We start from the raw sequence: 21,293 nt of genomic DNA, 5'->3' as shown, positions 1-21,293 counted from the left end.
TGGAGTGGGATTGATTTTTTTTTTTTTTCTGGCTCTTCTAATACAAGCATGAAGGATATTGGAAGATAGTAAGATCTTCATTCAAAACAAGTTCTTCAAAATACTCATTCTTCAGACAGCCTGTGTGGACCTGTGGTGGTACTCCTCAAATGACTTTCTGGATCAAGGAATTTGTAAAAAGGCAAGGAGAGACTGGAAAAAACCTTCGGAAGAGATGCTGTAGAGTCCGCTAACTAGGTAAATCACATAACCTGACTTGAAAATATTTGAAGGCTGGGAGGCAGTGTGTCCTTATGCTGTTCTGGTTTTTCCTGAGTGTCCACTCCCATGGCTACTGTGGGAGATGGAGCACTGTGCTAGGTGGACCTGTGGTCTTCACCAGTAAGTTCATATATGACCTTCACATTGTACACCAAAGTCAGAATTAAATAAATGAAGTCATTAACAGCTTAAATATATTTATGGCTTTCAAGCTCCCTAAGTAAATGTAATGTTATGAGAATTTAGGACCAGAAGGAACTTTAAGAACCTAATCCACCACTTTGTTCCATAGCAAAATCAATTACATTGGTGTCCTTAGTGACAAATTTGTCTAACCAGTTCCTCAAGCTTTCCATGATGGAGGTTCAATGGCCTCATAAGTAATCTATGTAAGTCTCATTGTTCGTTCTGTGAGAAAGATTTTTTTTTCCCCCCCCGTCTAACTGGAATCTAATCAGCTGTTGTCTGCTGCAAACCCTTGGTTAGCTGCAAGGCTGAGCTAAGATTGGAGGCGTCCTAGACTTCTGAAGAATGTTGTCCACTAGCCTCCATGACTCTGGAAATAGCCTGGACACAGGCTTGGTTTTTAATGTAGCTAATAGTTACTTGGTTTTTATTTTGGTTAACATGACCAAGCATGGTCAGGGATTATTTCCGTATCCTTCTGCAGTTTTTCTTGTTGTTCTAATGTCTTATCTCTTTAGCATTTTCAGGCTTCAGGTAAACTTCCCCTGAGCAGTACTTTCTAAACACAGTATGCTTTGATTTAGCTGCAGCAAAACCTATTTGAAAGGTGTATCTAGAGAAAAAGTGGAACAAAAAGATTTCTTTTAAAATATTACTGAAAACCAGCATGTAAGTATTTTCTTTCTCTTAGGGTCTAATTCTGGTTTTGCCTGTAATTCACTCAACTGTATGTGTTTGAGGTTAAATGTTTGAGCTTTCTTACATGATGCTACTCAGTTCAAGCAAACTCTGCCTCTTGCAGATGATCATTAATTGCATCCCCCATTCTCCGGGTACCTGACTTGAGAACAGGCAGAAATGCTAAGCACCTACAGATTCAACTGAAGTTGATGTGGGCTGCTCTTATAAAACATAGTGTGCTCAGAGTTGTGTAAGCCTTTATAAAAAATCAGCTCAATTGGTGCATTTTAGCAAATTCTCTTAAGCATATTTTCCTTGTTCTCAGTCTCCACTCTCCTATGGAGGAGCACTGTCTTCTCATTTGCCATGAATTGTGAAAATCAGTTTATTGGTTCAAGTGAAACACTGGAGCAGGAGCAGGAGCCATTCTTAGGAAATGAATGTCTATGAACAGGGTTTAATTTAGTAAATACCCATGAGGTGATATGGGGAACTAAAAGGAAAAAAAAAAAAGTGTTAAATATGCTCCTCACTGGTGGGCACTGACAATTTTGTGTACAGAATGAAATAAATATCCTGTGGAAAAACAGTGTGTAACAATGTATTTGAAGACTTCATCACACTGTGGGTTGTGCAAAGAAGCCAACGAAAGATTGCACAAGTGCTTTGATTTTGGTGATTTTAAAGTCATTGCAAGGCTACAACCTCAGTGATGTACTTTCAGTACAGGTTTGTAAATGTATGTGATATAAAGGTTTGTTTGTGGGTTGTAAAGTCCAGCAGTTTCAACGAAACAATGCTGTTGTCAGTCAGCACATTGGCCCGGGGAGGAAAATACTGTATTGCTTTTTCTTGAAGACAGAACTTACAAAAAATTACTGCCATGGAAAATTACCCTTTATTTCTAGTTCCCTGTAATTTAAGAATTTATAAAAATGTTCCTATTTGAATGTTGAACTTGATTGGTTACGCTGAGGATTGCAGAGCAATTTTCAGTTTCCCATATGAAGGAATGATAGTTTTCAGTAGCTTCAGTCTATCTTTTAGCTCAAAAAATTCAAAGTGATCATGTTCACACTGGAATTCTTATAAATGGCTGATATCTATGCAGGAATTGCCTCGGAGAAAACAAAAAATTCCCCTGCCTGCTTCCTCATTACCAAAGTTGGGCATTTGATTTCAGTGATAGGGGATTTTTTTGTTTGTTGCCCTGTGAATTCAGGCTATTCAGTTGAAATGGGGGAGTAATTACTGACAAGCAGTGGGCTACTCAATTTAAGAATGACTAAAGAAATTTAAGTTACTTCATGTATATTTCTAGTGAAAGCTTCAAGAAATCTCCAGAATCCTCTCTCTGAGATTTTTCCTAGTGTCTTTTCTTCTCACTGTATCCTCTCCACTCCCCTGCCTCCCCCAGTTATTCTCTTGGGATCAGTGTGACAGATCAAAGGCTGAGATGGGGCCTGTGCCTGAGTGATGACTTTCTCCCTTCAAACTCTGTGCTAGCTGTCTTCATGGGTATCTCCTACAGCTGTTAGCATCAAAATTAGACCTTCAAATTAACAGAAGGACATTCTGTGGTGTATCAGAATTAATTTTCTGAATTCTTCCTGAACTAAGATGTGTGGTAATAACACTAATCTGACAGGATAGTGTGTGGACAACAATGCCCATTCATGGCATTTACTTTTCTTCTTTGTGTTCTTATTGTGGGATATCTATAATCAGAACAAGAGAGAACAAGTCCACATTTTGCTTTCCTTCCCCATATTTTTCCAGCAGAGTACTTAGGTGTGTGTGTATCTCAATCCATTTGCCGGTCTTGTTATTATGAACTGCTGAATTGGGGCTTTTAGTGTTGGTCACAACTGAAAAGATCTGATTTGGATTCCCCATGTTCTACAACTTGACATGTACAAGCTGGAAAATGTGTTTTGAGGGTGTTTTGGTTTTGTTTGTATTTACACAGAGAGATCACTTCCTGCAGCGCCTTGAATCTCTGCCTTTTGCAATTTGAACTTGCTTTCTGATTTTCTTTGTTGCTTCCCTTTCCTCCCTTTATAGTTTTGTTATTATGTTCCTCTGAAGCTTTGATGAGTTTTTCCTTAACTATTTAGAGCAACTTTTTTTTTTCTCCAGATTCAGTTCATCCCTTGAGGAATCCCTACAGTTCTGCATGTTCTGACAGCCGTAGCTTGTGGCCACCCCAACTGTCGGAAGAATTTTTGCCATGCTGTAGTTGGATTGCACAGATATATTCATTCATGGGGGTTGTGGGGTTTTTAGTTTTCAGTGAACCCTTAATATAAGGCTTTGTTTTAACTATTCACCAAATTACTTTTTTTTTTTTTTTTTTTTTTGACCACGGATCCATTGGGAAACATGCACTTCAGCAGCTTGTGGTAGTAATGGAAGCACATCTAATTTGCTGTTAAGGTAGCACTGTGTCCAAGAGAACCTTTGGCAGAAATCCTCTGAAACCGTTTTCAATATGTAAGAAAGCTGCTCCTTGCAGATCCAAGAAGTTCAAAGTTATTCAGTGAACACCCTGTGTGGTTGCCTCTAGGTTTGCCTTCCAGCAGACACCTGTTTGTCATCCACTGATTTAGACATAAACCATTTAATTACAGTAGGAGCTTTCAGAAAGGTTTCTGCCCAGGTGGCCACTCTGAAGGTTAATCTGTTGCCCAGGATGGTTTGAAGCTTGCTGTCACAATGATTGGAGTTTCCAGCTTGACTGCCAGTGCCAGGAACTGAAGTGTGGTGTCTAATAGAGTGGGATTCCCATTTGTCCTCACAGTGGTATTTCTCATGTCGCCCACTGACTGAATAACCCTCTAGCTCAGTTGACCAAAGGAGAGTTGTATGTTGCTCTGCAAAGGCATATTTTATGTATTTTTTATGGAGCCCCTCCCACTAACATGACTAGCTAGATTATCTGTAAGGCTGTGCTTGTTCTGAAACCACTATTGATTAAATGCTGAGATGAATTTTTTTAGACGCTGTCATTGGAACATGCTTAGACTGCACTTGCTGTCAGCTTAACAGTCATGTTTCTGTGTCTTCCTCTAAATTCCTCTCCCAGCTGGGCTCTTTCATATCTTAGCATTAAAATAGTTCCTTCCTAATTAGACAGATCTCTGTCATGATAATCATCTTGAGAACGTATGCTGTATTTTCATACTGCGTATCTTTTCACAGATCAGGCTTGTACTTTATAATTTTTCAAAATCGTAACTCACTGAATAGATCTCTCCCCAAGCAATCATCTCCTGTAACTGGTAATTAGTGTCCTGTCAGCTGATACTGGTAGGCATTACTGTTCATCTGCTGCCATCAGCAAGTTCATCTTAGATCGTTTAGAATTCTGATAGACTTGATTCTTTCCAAATTCCAGTTGTGAAGCTAGTATTCCAAAGCTGGTGTGCAAACAGGAAAAATACAGGTTATAGAGCAAATAAACACATTTGTGCATGCAAAGTGAATTTCTACAGAAGAGGTGTTTGTAAGTCCACGGTCAGAAAAGTAAAAGCACACATGATCGTGAGTGAGTCTGTGCTTGTGTCTGACTACAGAACAGACTTGTTTGGTCAAGGTTGTGAAGAACATGTGCTTTAATGGTAATAATCAGTAGTTAGAATAAAATTGAGATCTCTCTATTTCTTGCATTGCTGAGGCTGGAATACGAGGGATTTGTTTCCTGTTTTTATTTTTTCTGACTCAGAGGCTTAGCAAAAGTGTTGTCCTTCTCAAAAATTGGATTTAAATAGTTCACTAAATAGCTCATTTTACTTTAGATTTTTAGAAGCTGGTAATTGTTTATGTAAGTATCCTGAAAAAAAGATGCAAAAATGAACTGTGAAATCTTATCTCTATTATGCTGTTTTACAATTGCCACTCAATACTTGGCTATAAAAGAAAAACCTCTCATCAGAAGAAAATTTTTAGTTAGCTCTTAGGTCCTGGATGACAGCTGTAAAATAAGAGGACAACTGCCATTTTTAATGAAATGCTGATTCTGTTGACTGTCTTTAGATATAGGAGGGAGTGCCTTATCTTAGAAAACACTGTGCTGTAGAATAATGTAAGAATCACCACTGTGCTTTTAAAATGAGTGGGGAAATAGATATATATTTGCTCAGCTTTGCTTTAACCTCAGCCAATGAAAAAATACCTTTTAATCAGAATCAAATGGTTTTTGAATGTATTTGGATGGAAGGGTTTTGTTGGAGGAGTTTTGTGTTTTGCTTCTTTCTTTCTTCCTTTGGTCAGTTGGGATTTTACTACCCCAAAGCTGGTGGTTTATTTGTTTGCAAAACTTCTGAGCACTGGTTACTTGTTCTACTCAAAACTTGTTTTACTCAAATCATCACCCTTGGGCTGTGCAGCCTGGCAGAACCAAGGTATGTAGCTGAGAGATAAAAAATTCCTACGTTTTTTAATAGGCTGGAATTAAATTCTATAGCAATGCAGCTTACATTTAAAAATTACCACGCTGACAGCTGCCAAAGTGATATACTGGAAGTTAAGGTATGTTTGTGTGACTTCTAAGAGATTTAAAAATGGTATTAATTGTAGTCGTAGGAAGAGAGGACAACAACCGTAAAATGCACCGAAAAAGCAGTCTGCGAGAGGACTACTCCTTTTACGTGTATTTCTGACCCTGTGGGTGTAAGAAACGCTTCTTTTTTTGGACTCGAGTGCTGCCCAGCACTCTGTGGAACCAGGCTGCAGCACATGAGCTGCGGGCTGCAGGGGGCACTGCGGAGGAATCCAAAAAGTACTTGCTCCAAGTTAAACGTACTTCACAGCCCTCTCCTTCCCTGGCCTGATTACATTTTCCATTTTAGCTTTTAAAAAATTATTATTATTCTTAATAATAATTTAAAACTTCAAATCCCTCCCCCCTCCTTCTTTTTTCCTCCTCTTTCTATTCTTACATCGAATCTTAACTATTCAGTTCAATAGTTACTGGAAAGATTACAACACATCCCCCGTCTCCAAATGAAGAGAGGCACGAATCTCTCTATAATTGACTCAGGATTGCAGTTTCCCCGCGTTCTTACGCTGCTTCTGAGCAGAGCTGTAATTTCCCCCTGCTTGTTCTGTGAAAACGGAGTAATCGATGATCATGAAGAACTTTAAGTATCTTCACTGTGGTTCTCAAACTAATAGTACAGAAAAGTTTGGGGTTTTTTTTTTTTCTTAAGGCATGTTTGTTAATCCCAACGTAGGCAAGGTACGAATTTCTGATTTTATTTGTTCACTATTATGTTTCGTCTCAACGTAGTCATGAATTGTGGCAATAGGCATGAAATCAACCCCAAATTTCCTACTGCTGAGCGCTTAAAGAAGACAAAGACTGCTCTTTGCCACTGTGTCTTAGAAATAGCTAGTCTGCAACGGCAAAAAATGAAGATTTAAATCAGATTATATTACTAATGCATGAGTTCCCAATTTTCTTTATATCAGCTGCATGTTAGAGAACACGAGTATCTCTCTGAGATAATTCTGTTCTATATAGATGGATTTTAAAAATCGGGAGTGCATTTCTCATCGGGCTAGGTAGAAAATAACAATCAATGACAATTGTGGGTGCAATAGCTTTGTCTGCAAAACGGTCTAAAACTAGATTCCCGGGATGTTATTCTTGATCCATTAATCACCCGCGCTCTATATGGAGGCAGCCACCGTTCGCTCGGAAAAATGTTGCTGCCCAACGTGTCATGTTTCTTCTGTTGTTTAAAATAGAAAGTTCAGCCCCGTGCCGGGGAGGCGCAGGGCTCGGCGCTCCGCTCCCATTCATTATGCAACAGTTGACACAGGAGGGAAAGGCGGCACACGCCGCTCGGCCGCGGGCTGCGGCCGCCTGCCCGCCGGGCCCCCCCTGCCTGCGCCCCCCGCCGCCCGCCCGCCCGCCCGCCCGCGGCCCCGGCAGCCCGGCCCCGGCGCTGCCCTCGCCGCGGCCCCGAGCGCGGGCACGGCTCGCCGCAGGGCCCCGTGTGCCGGCCGGGAGGCACCGCCCGCCCCCGGTGCGGGGAGGCCGCGGGGCCGGCAGGTGTCGGGCCCCGCTCGCTGCCGCCCGCCCCACGCCGCCGGCGCGCCGGGGAAAGCGCCATGTCCGCTCCTGCCGGGCCGCGTCCGTGCCGGGTTTTGCACCTTGTCCCCGGGTCTGCCTCACGGCCCAGAGGAGCCGCCGCCGCCGCCGCCGCTGCTGCTGCTGCGGTGTTTACTGAGCGCTCCTGTCCTGATATCACTCCGCTGGCATGGAGGAGGAGGAGGTGGAGGAGGAGAGCATTTGATCATTGTGATGGTGGCAGGAGGAGCAGCAGCCAGCACGACAGAGCAAAGCGCTAGGCTGTATCAGCTCGGCGTTTGGCAGAGACTTCAGAGCGCTACTTTTTTTTTCTTTTCTTTTCTTTTTTTTTTTTTTTTTTTTTTCTCTCCAGCTCGGTCCGGATTGTTCATGTGTTTACTTCCCCCAGCCCGAGGATTTGCTATTTAGGTTCCTGTTGAAATGCAACTGAGCAGCCAAAGTACTTTGCGAACACGGTGCGGCATAAACACCAAAACTTTTTTCTAGAAGGAAAATACAATAAGCAAGCGGCTTTGCCTGTCTTTTGATGCCGTGGAGTGCGAGTGAGTGTGCCCTGTGTGCCCAGCGTGTGCCTGTGCTTGAATGTGTGTGTGCGAACGTGCGTGTGAACGGGTGTGTATGTGTGTGCATGTGGAGGGGCGCGTGTTTCTCCTTATCCATGGGGAGAGAAGGCTTTTGGCAAAATCTCCGGAAATCTCATGGAATCTGCTCTGAAATAATGGATTATAAAAAAGAAAGAGGAGGAAAGGAACTAGTCTGATACCTCCTGGAGTTTGCTAACCCGAATTGCTGCTGCTTAGTTTGTTGTGCTTTGTGTGTGTGTGTGTGTGTATGTTTGTTGGTTGTGTTGCTGGCGATAACCTTTTAGCACCTTCTCTATTTCCCTCCCCCTTTCCCTCTCTCTTTTTAATGTTTTGGAGCTTCTCGAGAGGGATTGGCTGGGGGAAAAGAGAAACATTTGCTTGGGATCGCTGTTTCCCTGATACATGATGGTGCCCCCTTCCCCCCCCTCCCCGGTTCTCTAAAAAGTATCCCATCAGGACCCCAGAGGAGACTGTGTGTGAAGTGTAGGATAAAAAGTTCTTCCAAAATAGTGTGCACGGGGACGAGGATGGGGGATTTTGCAGCCCCCGCTGCCGCCGCGAATGGCAGCAGTATTTGCATCAACAATAACCTGAACAGCAGCCTCAGCGGGGCCGGTATCGGGGTTAACAGCACTCCCCACGGCCCTCCTGCCGCCGCTCCCGGTAACAATAACGCTAACAGCGGCGGCATTCCCAAGCACAGCACGGTGGTGGAGCGGCTGAGGCAGCGCATCGAGGGCTGCCGGCGGCACCATGTCAACTGCGAGAGCAGGTACCAGCAAGCCCAGGCGGAGCAGCTGGAGCTGGAGCGCAGGGACACGGTGAGCCTCTACCAGCGGACCCTGGAGCAGAGGGCCAAGAAAACGGGCACCGGCGGCGGCAGCAAGCAACAGCACCAGAGCAAACAGCAGCAAGATGCTGAGCCCCCCACGGCGGAGCAGAGGAACCACACGCTGATCATGGTAAGGGGATGCGGGCGGAGGGGTGGCTGTCCACTCCGCGTCGCTCGCCGGGATGAGCTGGAGGTCGGCCCCGGAGCTTGTCAAGGAGGAACGGGGCTCGACTCAACTTTGGCGGTGGCAGGGTCTCTGGCGGGACGCTTCGCAACTTCTCACGGGCTGGGATGGAGGGAGCGGACAATTTTTTTTTTTTTCCTCCCCTCCCCGTCCCCTTCGGAAGGGTAGAACTGCTCTGGGGTAAGGGGGAAGGAGCGGTGCCAGGCGTGCGTCGCGGGCTGCCGAGAGCCGGGGGAGGGTTTTGTGTGTGTGTGTGCGTGCGTGCGTGTTTCGCCACGGCTTCTCCGTGCGGGGGGCTGGCCGCCTTTAAATCCCGCCGCGGAGGAAGGTGGAAGGTGACTCCGCAGGCTGGGCTGCCGGCTGCAGGAAAAGTTGGGCAGGTTTCTCGCTTGGGCTGCCCCGGCGTGCAGCAGCCCGGCTCCCCACGCGAGCTGAATCGCTTCCCAAAGTTTCCTTGGGATTTAAGGAGCTTAGCGAGGAGCGGAGGGGGGGAAAGGGGGCGGAGGCTGAGCCGGTAGGAGCGTAGCGGCAAGTAGGAAGCGGAGTTTCCCACTCCCAGGCTGCACCGATGATGAATAATAAGAGGAGGTGCGGGGGGAGCCGGGCCCTGCGCTCCGGCAGAGCCTTATTTATAGCCGGTCGGGGCCGCCAGTGCCTCTGGTGGGGGTGCGGGTGCGGGTGGTGCTCGTCCCGGCCGGCGGGGGCAGGCGGGCGGCTGTGCCGCGGGGACACGCGTGTGTGTCCTGACGTGTCCCCGCGCGGGGCGGGGGTGCCCGGCGCTCGGGGGCGGGCACGGGGCAGCCGGGCGCTCGCCGTCTGCCGGGCGCACAATGGGCGGTGGAGAGCGGCGGGGAGGAGGGGAGGTGCGATGGCAGCGTGTGGTTTACAAGCTTCGCACGTCCCTCCCTCTCGCCTTCCCCCGCTGCGCGGGGAGGCGCGGCCGTGCGGGAGGGTCCGGCAGGGCGGCAGCTGCTGCCGGCCCCCGCCGGGGGAGGTCTCTGTGACAAAGCGGCGGGGTGGCGGTCCTTCCTCTCGCCCCCCCACCCCCGTACGTGAGAGGAGGGAGCTTTGTGTTTCTCCGGGGCTGCGCCGAGCCTGCCCAGCCCCGGCCGCAGTGCCGGTTCGGTGCCGGGCAGCTCCTCCCCCTGAGGGACGCCGCGCACCCTTCCCGCTGCCCTGCTGGGCGCTTTGCCTGCACCCCCCAGCCCCGCTTCCTCACGCTGGGGTGGCTGGAAGTGGGGATCGCTTCGCCAGCGGCAAACAAAAGCTCAGCGCCGAGCGCTGCCCCCGCCTCCTGGCCTCGGGAGCGCATCTCCCGGCGAGGCCGGCCGGGAGGCGGGGATGCGGAGGGAGCGGGGCCGGGGGGGCGCGGGCAGGAGCCGTACAAAGCGGCGGGGGTGGCGGAATGTGTGCGTGAGAGCTTCGCAAACAGGAAGTAGGACGACCTCACTGACATCTTGTTGCTTTCCTGATGTTACCGGCGAGGCATAACCATGTTTCTCTTCCTTCTGGCTCCTTTCCTCCGGACCGAGGGTTTTAAACACACTCTGCTCCACAGTACTTTGCCTCGGCTTACACCTTCTCCCGGGGCAGCAACAGAGTCGCTCCCTAAACCCCATGAGCAGGGACTACCTTTTCGTCAGTCTAACTGTCCTCAAGTCCCTTTTCACGTCTTGAATCGTTTCCACAAGGTACAGGAAAGGGGCTGGAGGCTTAGGAGACGTTCTCAGGATGCCTTCTCTCCAGGGCAGCCTTGCGGTGCGTTGTGTCCCCGTCCAGCTCCAGAGCAGTTCGGGTGCCTTTGGGCCTAGGCTAATGGTGGGTTGTCCTTTCCCCTTCTTCCCAAGCCCCGGTGCTGAAGCCTTCATGCCAGGATTTTTAGATAAGCAGGTCATTGGTCTTCCCTTGAAGATGTGGGACAGAAAGCCAAAGCTGTAATCTGAAAGTTGTAGAAACAAAATAACAAAAGGAGGAAGTGCCGTTTCAGCTCTCGCTGTTAATAGATTCTTTCTGGTTGGATTTGAAGAGCTAAGAGTAGCCTAATTAAGGGGTAGTTTGCTATGAAATTCATCATAACTCAATTCCTGTGCTATGATTTTCACGTTATTTAAATATACTCAGTGTGCCCTATGCTTTTAATCTTAAAAACATAAATTCTACCGCCTCGTTACAAAAAAAGTCCCGTTTCCATTTTTTAAAAGAAAATACTCAAACATTGCCAAAAAATCCAGACACGTCATCTCCTTTGTTTCACTTACAAAGTGTTAATTATGATTTTTGACTAAGGTCTAAGAACATTGGGGAACATCCATGGGAACATGAAAGCAGTACTTAAAACCCAAGAAATTACTCTTTTTAAAGCAGTTGAAAAGTATTTTCTCTGAGACATTTATGCTTTTTGCAGTAAAACCAAATGCAAACTCCCAAACTTCTTCATTTCTAGCAATCATAACAGTGTGGTAAGGTTGACTGTTTATGTGCATCATGATTTTTATTTAGCAAAACAATTCAACTTCATAATTTAACTTTTTTTCTTCCCCCCCCCCCTTTTTTTTTTCTTAATGAGGAAGAAGTTAAGTATGTTTAGGGGTTTCTCCCTTTATTCTCTGGTAAAATCTATGGAGAGTTTTACAGTGGAACAGTCACAGATCTGCTGCTGGTTTACTCTTCACACGAAAATCATTAATAAATTTCATCCTCATATTATTAAACTGCATGATTTGGAAAAGAACCGTTGGGATTAAATGACAACGAACACAATCAGGACAGCAAGAAATGCTTTTCCTAATTATTTTTTTTAATCAAAGCAAATTAAAGGAAATTATAATCTCTGTGTGTGTATGTGTGTATATGTGTCCTCCAAACCGAGAGATGCTGAGAAGGGAGGGGAGATGTGCTTAATCCAGGCAGCCAGTCACCCAACAAATTCTACCAGAAGCTGGTACTGACACATGCCGAGTGCCCTTCAGCAAGCTGGGTAAAAAAAAAACAAACCCAAAAACATCTTTAGAAGACAATTATTTAAAGACATACATACACTCTGATTTTCTTCACTGGATTGAGTATAAGCAATGCAGTTCGTGCAGTGATTCTATTGCCACCCCCACAATTTGCTCCCTCCCTCCCTCCCTCCCTCCCCCCCTCCCTCAGTTCATGGAAGGCACTGTGCAGTTTCCACTGTTTAGGACTCTGTGTCAACTGACAAGAGGTTATCAATGGAAGCCTTTTGTCAAAATGGGGTGTGGGAGCATAGGCTTGGCTGTATTTCATGAGTTGCTCATCTACCCTAATTTTGCGTCTTGTTATAGGGAAAGTTTTCACTTGCTGAATTTTGAAATACCTGGATTTATAACTACTCCGGCCTCTTCTATTGAGGAGAATAGTGAGTTACAGAACTAATTTGCTCACATGCAGGCATAGACTGGGGTGTGCACAGAAATTAAAAGAGTTTATAAATGTCTGTGTGGACCTTTCCCCTTCACCCCGGTTCAACCTGATAAAAACCAAAGTTGTTTTCTCTGATTTTGATTTGGATTATTAAAATGCTCTACCAGCCTGGCTTTCAGAGGAAGTATTGGGAAAATTTGCAGTTCATCCAAAACTCTGCTGCTCATCTTTGGATTGGTTCCAGGAAATATCAACACAATGTATCAATTCTTTGATTCTTTGTGAACTAATCTGCTTTCTTGTTTCCTTCTTTCAGTGCAAGAGTCTTCTTGGCTCTGCAGCCATGTTTTTGTGTGGGGTTCAGAGGTTGTAGGTCTGTGTATACATATACATTGTATATAGAATAAATAATGTATGTTTAGTATATATTGGCCAAATACATAATAATAACAACTGCAGATTGTATCACCTCTGGTTTTTTTTCCCCTGTGACTGTTGTTCTTACCATGCATTTTTTGTCCAGTGACATGTGTAATTATCACATTGGTCTTCTAGTGCACGTTTATTTGCATCTGAACTCTCTTGTGAGCTATAAAGAGGCTGGGGCTACTTTTTCCTATTTTAAGGCTCTTCAAGACTTTTTTTTTTTTTTTTTTTTTTTTTTTTTTTTTTTTTTTTTTAATTTAGCATTATTGTAGGTTTGATAGCCACTGTCTTACTCTCCGTTTCTAACCCTAAACCCAGTTCTGAGGAAGTTGTGTTTTAAACACCTAAACCTAAAATGTTATTTAGATCCGAGAAATTAGCAACAGAAGTCAAATGACCTATTAGATCATGTTTTCTGTTCCCCTGCCAAAGCATACTGTGTCAATTCAAAATTAGTTTAAAGTCAGAGAAATCACGGCTGGAAATACACAGTATTTTCCAGCTCTGCTCTTTAGCCATTTTGGACTAACACACTGCCTTCCACAAGTTAATGATCACACTGCACTTCCACCTGAGGGAAGGAAAATGGGCATGCCTCTCCTTTCAGCTTTCTCTGTGTAGGGACAGAATAATAGAAATAGCCAGAATTATGGAAATCTGGTTATATGTCTTGCTGGTTGGTAGATATTCCACCACAGAAAAGTATTTCCTCCCTCCACCTGAGTCTCTTCTTTTTGTTGGAAAAGGTATCCGGAGTGAAAAGCGGAATATCTTCATTTGTCTTAGGGGTTCATGGATAATGCCAGCAATGCAATTGAGTGCTGCAGAATGTCAGGCTTGTGAGGAGTTTGTTAAAGCTTACACCTGCTGTATTTAATATGTACTTGTGCATATGTTCACGTACCTGAGCACATTATTTCTTGTGTTCTTTCTTGTGTAATATTGCTATTCCACTTACTTTACAGGTGCTTAGGAGTTCATCACTCACACTGCAGGAAAAGTGTATTTTTTCGGCATTGCAAAGATGAAAAAAGAAGATAATTTTTAGCTGTTTTGTTTTATTTTCCACAAGAGGTCAAATACTTGTAGCCCTTACTCATGCCCGATGACTAAGTAGGATTAAGCATCTCTTCAGTTAATAAGCTATGTCTGATCTTGCTCACACAGGGGTAAAGTCAGTAGTAAATACACAACAGGGATGATACCAGAATTAAATCCCAGGCCAGCAATGCTCCTTCTCTTTCGTAAGCATCATAGAAGGAGTCATTGTGTAACCCTTTTTATTTTCTTTTTCCTATTAGGGTGGATCTCTGTGTCTTTCTTACTCCACAGGCCTCTCCCATTTGTTTTCTGCTTTTCATACCAACTCGCGCTTGATGCGCCTGTGTGATTACTGTCCTTTAGGACAAGGAGTTTTTGTGTTGACCTCCTTTTGCGGCTAGTCAGCACAATAGGTTTCAGTTTAGCAAACTGAAAGGAATGAAGAGACTCTTCACTTCAAGCACTGCTAGCCTCTGATGACCTTTATTGCTCTGATGGAAAGTGTGTCCCTTTCAAAGACAGTGGCTTGGGTTATTACAAGCCGTTGCTGGAGCAGGGCAAGCTGTATTTTGACATCGGGTATCCAGTCATAGTGAAATCTCAGCTTCAGATTGACCAAGCAGAATGTGTTGAAAGTCCTGCAGTGAAATTCTAGGCATTGTTAAGTTCAGGAAGATCAGCTTTGTCTGGAACACATCAAAAACTCGTTCTGCTAACGCAGCGCCAAAAACATTAACGTGTGATTGTGTTAGGACAATTGGCTGCGTTTAGATTAACCTCAATTTACAGTAACTTGACCTAAAGCTTAAGGCTTCACAAATGGCTTCAGATGGTGTAACCTGAGCTGCCACCACTGAGGAAGTCTCCTCTTTCCTCCTCTTGTCCGGGGCTGTGTTTGCTGCCTTTGCTGAGGACGGCTCTTGCTTGTGTAGCCCCACGGCCAGCGGGTTCATGGAGCACGTAGGGAGGGCAGACAAGCTTCTTCCTTTGCTTCTGGGTTAGTTTTTAGCTGGATCAGATCCATCACTTGTTTGACTGTGCCTCCCGTGGGTAGCACAGTCTTACAACACCTTAATCCTCTTGTGAAACTCAACCCTTATCCCAGGGTAAACATCTGGGACCTCTGAGTTCAAACGTGCTTACATGGAGGCACACATTGAAGCTCAGCTAAGTTACACCTGGTGTCAGTGCACAGTTCTGTTCCTGAGCACAGACACTGAAACAGGGGCAGCTGGATCTAGCAAAGGAGTCAGGGTTCATTTTTATTTAAACATTTGCATGTAGAAGACATTTGGTTGCGTATTACTCCAATATGTATAATTCATGTGAGAGATGTGCTTGGATTAGCAGAGGTTTAAGAAGGGGGCCGACAGCCAGTAACTGCTGACTGGAATCCTTCAAGTGTGCTGTTTTGTGAATTGAAATGTGAGGGACAATCTGTGACTGGAGTTATGAACCTGTGATCACTTTTGCGGTCTGGGATCTCACAGGCTGTTCAGATAAGCAGCATGCTTGTACATTCAGTGGGAATCTGGGAGCCTTAACAGTTGGAAATATATATTTTCCTAGTTTGTCTAAGATGGTGAATCACAAAATCATGCAACTTTGATTGCTCTTTTGCTTCCCTCTTGCTTATTTTAGTTTCCCGATGTTTGTAACTCAAAAGTCAATACAAACTGCTCCTGTTTGCTTTCTGAATACTTGAAACTCAGTTTCATAGGGCTTAAGAGAAAACATCTTTTAAAATTTGTAGTAGTTAATAAGATTGCAGCTGCTGAAATTTTGTGCTTGCAGGAAGAGCTGCCTTCTTTCAAGACTTCCCTCTTTCAGACTGATTTTGTTTGCCTCCACACACCATTAAAATTGGTGAGGAAATAAGAATACTTCAATCTTCAGTTGGCCTGAGAAAAGTGTGTCCACCCATAGGAACTTTGCATTTTCTAGAAGTTTGTGAAAGTGCTAAAGCTAATGCTGCAGTGCTGTTGGTAACACAGATGATCTATTGCTGTTTGCTTGCTGTCAGTTCTTCACAGCCACAGCACGCACAGAGAAGGAAAGAGGTTTGAATTTATGACTTTCAGAATAACTAAGGGAATAAACAGAAAGATCAACAGGTCAGGGATTTTTTTTTTCCTTTTCTCTCATTTTTTAAAAATCACTTTCTGTAGAGTTTTCGTACAGAGCTCTGTCCTATAAGTTCTCAGGTCCCATCAGCTGAAGCTTGGTGGAGTTGTGCTTTCACCGATGGAAGGTGGGGCTGTGCCTCTTCCCCTCCTCCCTACATTACTTTTGCTGTGTGCCATACAGTACCACTTCAGGTTTAATAGAACAATTCAACTTCATTTCCTCCTGCTCTTCAGATTCAGAGGAGCAATTGTTCAGTGCTGCAGTGAAGGTGTAGTTTTACTGCATCATCTTTATGAAAATCTCGGGCCAATTCAGGAAGTTCTTGGGTATTGTGTACCTTGGAAAAGGGCAGAGAACTGGTTTTTAACCTTCCTCTGACCCTGGGCAGCATCACAACCAAGCAGCCAATATGCCTACGTATGTGTGTTTGTATAAACCAGTACTTGTACTTGCACAATGGTTTTTAAAGTGTACTCCAAGGCAAAGTGAAAAGATTTATGATCAGTTTCGATGGTAAAAGGGGAGGTATTAGTCCAACAAGTTGAAGAATCACTGAAACATACCCATTTTCTATATTTTCATCCTCTTTCTCTTTCCTTTAGCTCATATCTAATCTTCTGTGATGTTTTGGCACTAATTCATTGTGTTTCATCTAAAGGAGGAAGGGAGGTGGCTATGGCAAATGAGATCGTAGAAGAGTTCTCGGAAGTATGGGGGTTTTTTAATAATTTAAGATAATTCCTTACATTAAGGAGGATAGTTCAGCACTTTGCCAAAAAAGAAATCGTTGCATTCCCTACTCCTTCTCTTTATGCAGACTATTGTACTTCAGACTCCCTAGTGTCTGCAAAAATGACTTGAAATCTGACTGCCTTACCTTGCATCAGTTGCCTTTGGACTGCTAAACTGATTGTTCCATTTCATCTGTGATCTCTGCTGCTGTTCCTATTTGTCTTCAGAGCTGGTGGCAGTTGTTCTGATTTCTCTGGATTGCATTCCAGTGCATAACTGAGGCAGCAGAGGGAAAACTGCTGTTGACATTAAATAACCAATTTTTAACCATGTTTTCGGCAAGCAGTGTTGCTATTCATTATACACATTTTTAGTTGTCATCGAAGCAGGTAATGTCGCTTTGAAGGCTTTAGTGGACTCGTACAGAAATTTCTGTAACTGAACTGGGGTCACATTTGAAATTGGCTGAAGTGTCCTGGTATGTAATCCATGGCTGGATATGAAGAAGTGGTTCAAAATAATCTGTAGGTCCTTCTATTATTGCACGTTTCTGGGCTGAGCACGCAGTCTTTGCCTTCCAATAAAAGTGGAGACGCGATGCTGAGGTTGCAGTGCTGTCTCTTTTTTTTTTTTTTTTTTTTTTTTTTTTTTTTTTTTTTTTTTTTTTTTTTTTTTCTAATTTGTGCCAGGTAGTTTGTACACTGAAAGCCTTAAAGGCTGGATTGCTGCAATTTTGAAAATTTACCTGAGAGAATTTGGCTTTACCTTTTTTCCACCCCATAGGATTTTGCTGGAGCTTATATTTTCTGACCCATTTTAATATGTATTCTGCATCACGCAAAACAACAGAAAAATCCCCCACTTATTTTCTCTCCTCCATTTCATTTGCAACAAAACAAAACCACTTTATGGTCACAATAAGGTTTACTGCCCTTCTCAGTAACACTTTTGCTGTGGAAAATGTCAGCAGTGGGTAGGGGGAATTGTGAATTGTGAACGTAGAACAGAAAAACCAAAATTAATTTTGACTAGTAGGATTGAAAATTTTGCCTATCACTGTGATAAAGTGTCTGTTTACTTACAGCCACACAGGGGTTCTGGGAAGTTAGGCATGGACTATACTCTTCCCCACTTAATGGTGTCTTCACATGGTACTGCCTTGGGGTTAATTAGATGAAGCAGCTGAAACAAATTAACATTTTGCTGCCATGAAGCGGGGTGGTCTCACAGTCTGCCTGTGCTACTAATAGAAGGAGGAAGGAGTACTACTGTTAGTAGGAGGAAAATTAGCTGTCTAGCAGGAAAACAGTGAGGGGTTTTTAGGTGTAAGGTGAAGGCACACGGTGCCATACTAGGGAAGACAGACTAGAGGGAAGGGGAAGCAGAAAGCCCTATGTGGTTTGCTTTAAACTTCAGTAGCTCTTGTAATCGAGTTGATCGACAATTTAAAATATCTCCTGTAATTTTGCTTCTGCTGTCCTTTACAGCTCTGCAAAGACAGGGTTTTACTCCCAGGATTTATGCATGGAGATCCAGCTATGCATTTCCATGGACAGACCAGTTCTAGATATTAGCAAAAGCTTCTTTGCTGAAAGGGTGGTCAGGCATTGGATCACGCTGCCCGGGGAACTGTTGGAGTCGACATCCCTTGAGATACTTAAGAAATGTAAATGTGGCACTTAAGGACCTGGTTTAGTGATGGGCTTAACCCAGCATGCTGGGTTAATGGTTGGACTAGGTGACCATAAGGGTCTTTCCCAACCTGCCAGTTGAAAGCCCGGTCGTTGTGGTGCTGGAGTTAATTTAGGAGTGAAATACCGTTCATGGACCATCAGGTAGAACATTACTGGAAGTGTCTTCAGGAATACTGCTATAGTTACTCTTCAGGGCGAAGTGATGATCCAAAGTGTAAAGAAAGAAGACATCAGCTGGCCACAGCCTGGACCCGTATCAGGTAGGTGATAACTGTCCTTCCTGTGAGGAAAGAAGAAGTGGGGGGAGCTTGTGTTCATGTTCTCTTTGTTAGCTCATTTCCTTCTGAAAACTGATGAACTTGGTCTCTTGGTAAAAGAAGAAAAAAACATCGTTTTGCTTGATCATTGCAGTGTGATGATTGTACATTTTTTTTTTTAGGCTGCTCAATGTGTTGTGCTCATTTTAATTCTATGTAGAACAATAACTAGGTTAAGTAATTATGAAAGGCCCACATAAAAAGTTATCATCCTTGTGATGTATTGACTTGCATGTGGAACTTGTGGTAACATTGAAACAAGAGGCTGTGTCCAAGACAGACGCTTGCATGTAGTTTTATTTTCCTTCTATCTGAATCCAAGTCTGGGCAATATAATAGTTGTAAAGTTAGCGATGAAAAAGTTCAGTGGGTTTTTTTGTTTGGGATTTTTTGTTTATTTGTTTGTCCTGCTTTCTCAGATTACTTCAGAATTAGCTCATTTGATAGAATCCAACCTGTTAGCACAACAGGTAGATAAGAGTATTAGCAATATTGGTATTTCTAGTGCAGTGTGTTCCCTATGTTAAGTTTCACTAGTGGTTACTGGAGGAGAAGACATTGTTTCTGGTTTGAAAATTATTTACTTCCTAAATCTGTGACTTTTCTCTTGTGGGTAGTGAATGCATGGCGAAGATATGTCATAAAGTCAAATAAAGAGTTTATGGGAGCAGGTTTGGACTGGTTAGCTTGTCCCTAAATTTAATGGCAGGAGCAAATTGTACTGCTTGTCTCAAACAACAGTGGAATATATAACAAATTTTGACCAAAGTCCTTCACCTCCTGTTTTTTTTTTTTCCACTTTTACAGTATGACTTTTTTTTTTTTAAGAGAAGATTTTCTAAGCTCTTCATCTATAAACCTAGATATTTGTAAATGTAGAAAGATAACTCCTAACTGAGGCCAGTAAGTGGAAAACAATGATTGAGTCATATACACCAGGCTCTGTAAGGAATGTAACACATACAGACTCATAAAATATTTCATAATTTTCAGACGTGTTTTTTGTTTACAAATACACAGTTCTTATGTGATTCAAGATTTAGTATTTAAGCTGAGGATGAAATGTCTTTCCTATGGTAAAGGGAAGAAACTAAATGCGTACAGTTGTATGGAACTTCTATTAATGTTATATCGGGCATTTTTTAAAAAATTAGACAAGATTCATATTTTTTCAATTTTATAATACACACTTTTTGCAAGAGTTAATTTTATAGGATATATTTCTTGCTGTTTGCTTAGGGGTTTAGTGAGGTGGGTTGGAGGTTTTTTTTGTGGTTTTGGTTTTGTTTTGTTTTTGGTTTTTTTCTGTTCTTGGATTGTTTTTGGTTGGCTGGTTGTTGTGGTTTGGAAGGAGAAACAAGAAGGTGGTGCTTCAGAAATGCAGAGACCCGAGGAAGCAGATGGAAGGACAGAAAGAAAGTCTGGGACAGAAGATGTATGGAACCCAGACTGAGGTAGACAGAGTGGAGCTAAGCAGACATCAGCTGTAACGAAGGACAGAAGTACATAGGAGGGTGTTGGACTTGTTGAACCAGGTTGAAGAGCACGACTTTGCCTCTGCCCACTTACTTGGGCTTCACAAAGTCAGTGAGAGCACAGGTAATTGTAACAAGCCCAGTTTAAGCCACCTCAAGTAGCCAGTTTGGTGTTGGGGCACTTAACGGGGCCATGCTCATGGTCAGCTGCAAATACCAGGTGAATTAGTTGCTTTGATTTTCTTGCTTTTCCAGGTCTTATGTCCATCAGAGCATTAGAGTGTATTATGCCAGCTGATTCTCTGCACTGCTGTTAACTGGGTGGTGACCTTTGTTTTGTTCAGATTTTGGGAATTCTAAACACTTTCCACTGACACAGCTAATGAATATGTATGGCAGTCATTCGGCAGATGTTAGCCTCTGGACAGCAGACTTGCCTTCCTTAGTTACCTGTTGCATATTCCCTGGAAGTCACCAGCAGTTCGTGTGAAAACCATTGCCTGGGTAACTTCTTACACATTAGTAATGAACACATGTGTGTATTTTAAATCCTTTATGTCCAAATCCTATTTGTACATTTCTAAAGCTGGTTAAGTAAATGGTGTGGAGTTTTTTCCTCCTGATGGATTAGCTTAGTTTTCCTAAAACAAACTGCATTTCAATGCATTTTTCCCCCCTCTGTGCACATGTGCACTGCTAATATAAATCAGTTTTTAGAAGTGATTGCTGTGGCAGGTAGAAAGCAATGTGTATTTCTCAAACCAGTGGAATAAGTGAAAAGTATTTCAGGTGGTTTAAGCACAGGGTTTTAGTGGCTGACTGTGATCCTGTTTTCTCATGGATAGAGAAAACTGCTCGGCAGTGTGCTGCAGACACACTCAACAGCTGTGAGAGATTTCCTTTCATTTGGGTGGTACTGCCTCGTATTTTGGGAAGGGAAGGAACCAGCCTCTGTTCCTGAGGTCAAAATGTAATGCCAAACAATCAGGGTTTTTGGAAGATTTGCAGTTTATTATGCCATGGTTAGAGTCATGTACTTCATGTGTGTGAAGTTGGTACTTCAGATATTTGGGGTGATTTGCATATCCTTCAACAGATAAGCTTGAAATGAGTCCTGTTTTTCATCAGATCTGTGTGGGCCGTTACTGTCTCTGGCAGAAGAGTTGGGATTTCCACAAGAATTAAGAACTCTTCATGGTGTTTTGTGATATGGTCTCTATGATCCAAAAGTCTGCCTTTTGCAGACTTAGATTGTTTGGGAAGTTGACA

At 43.7% G+C, this 21,293-nt stretch overlaps 1 protein-coding gene and 1 long non-coding RNA gene across 3 annotated transcripts in view; both read left to right on the top strand.

The window, feature by feature from the left end:
* LOC136291394 (uncharacterized) overlaps positions 1-1,980 on the top strand; it is a 35,684-nt gene extending 33,704 nt beyond the window's left edge. For both annotated transcript variants that reach the window (XR_010721517.1, XR_010721516.1), the window contains one exon: positions 48-1,980. This is a non-coding gene — a long non-coding RNA (uncharacterized lncRNA). The remainder of the gene's footprint in view (positions 1-47) is intronic.
* A 5,421-nt stretch (positions 1,981-7,401) lies between these two features.
* MAML3 (mastermind like transcriptional coactivator 3) overlaps positions 7,402-21,293 on the top strand; it is a 240,642-nt gene continuing 226,750 nt past the window's right edge. Inside the window, exon 1 of the mRNA XM_066186419.1 lies at positions 7,402-8,771. Coding sequence (XP_066042516.1) covers positions 8,337-8,771 — 435 coding nt within the window. The 5' untranslated portion in view covers positions 7,402-8,336. The remainder of the gene's footprint in view (positions 8,772-21,293) is intronic.

The sequence above is a fragment of the Chamaea fasciata genome, unplaced genomic scaffold (assembly GCF_029207755.1).
Source record: "Chamaea fasciata isolate MVZ Bird 193981 ecotype frontalis unplaced genomic scaffold, bChaFas1.0.hap1 SCAF_6, whole genome shotgun sequence".
NCBI lineage: Eukaryota > Metazoa > Chordata > Aves > Passeriformes > Sylviidae > Chamaea > Chamaea fasciata.
This window is presented reverse-complemented; position numbering and strand designations above follow the sequence as displayed.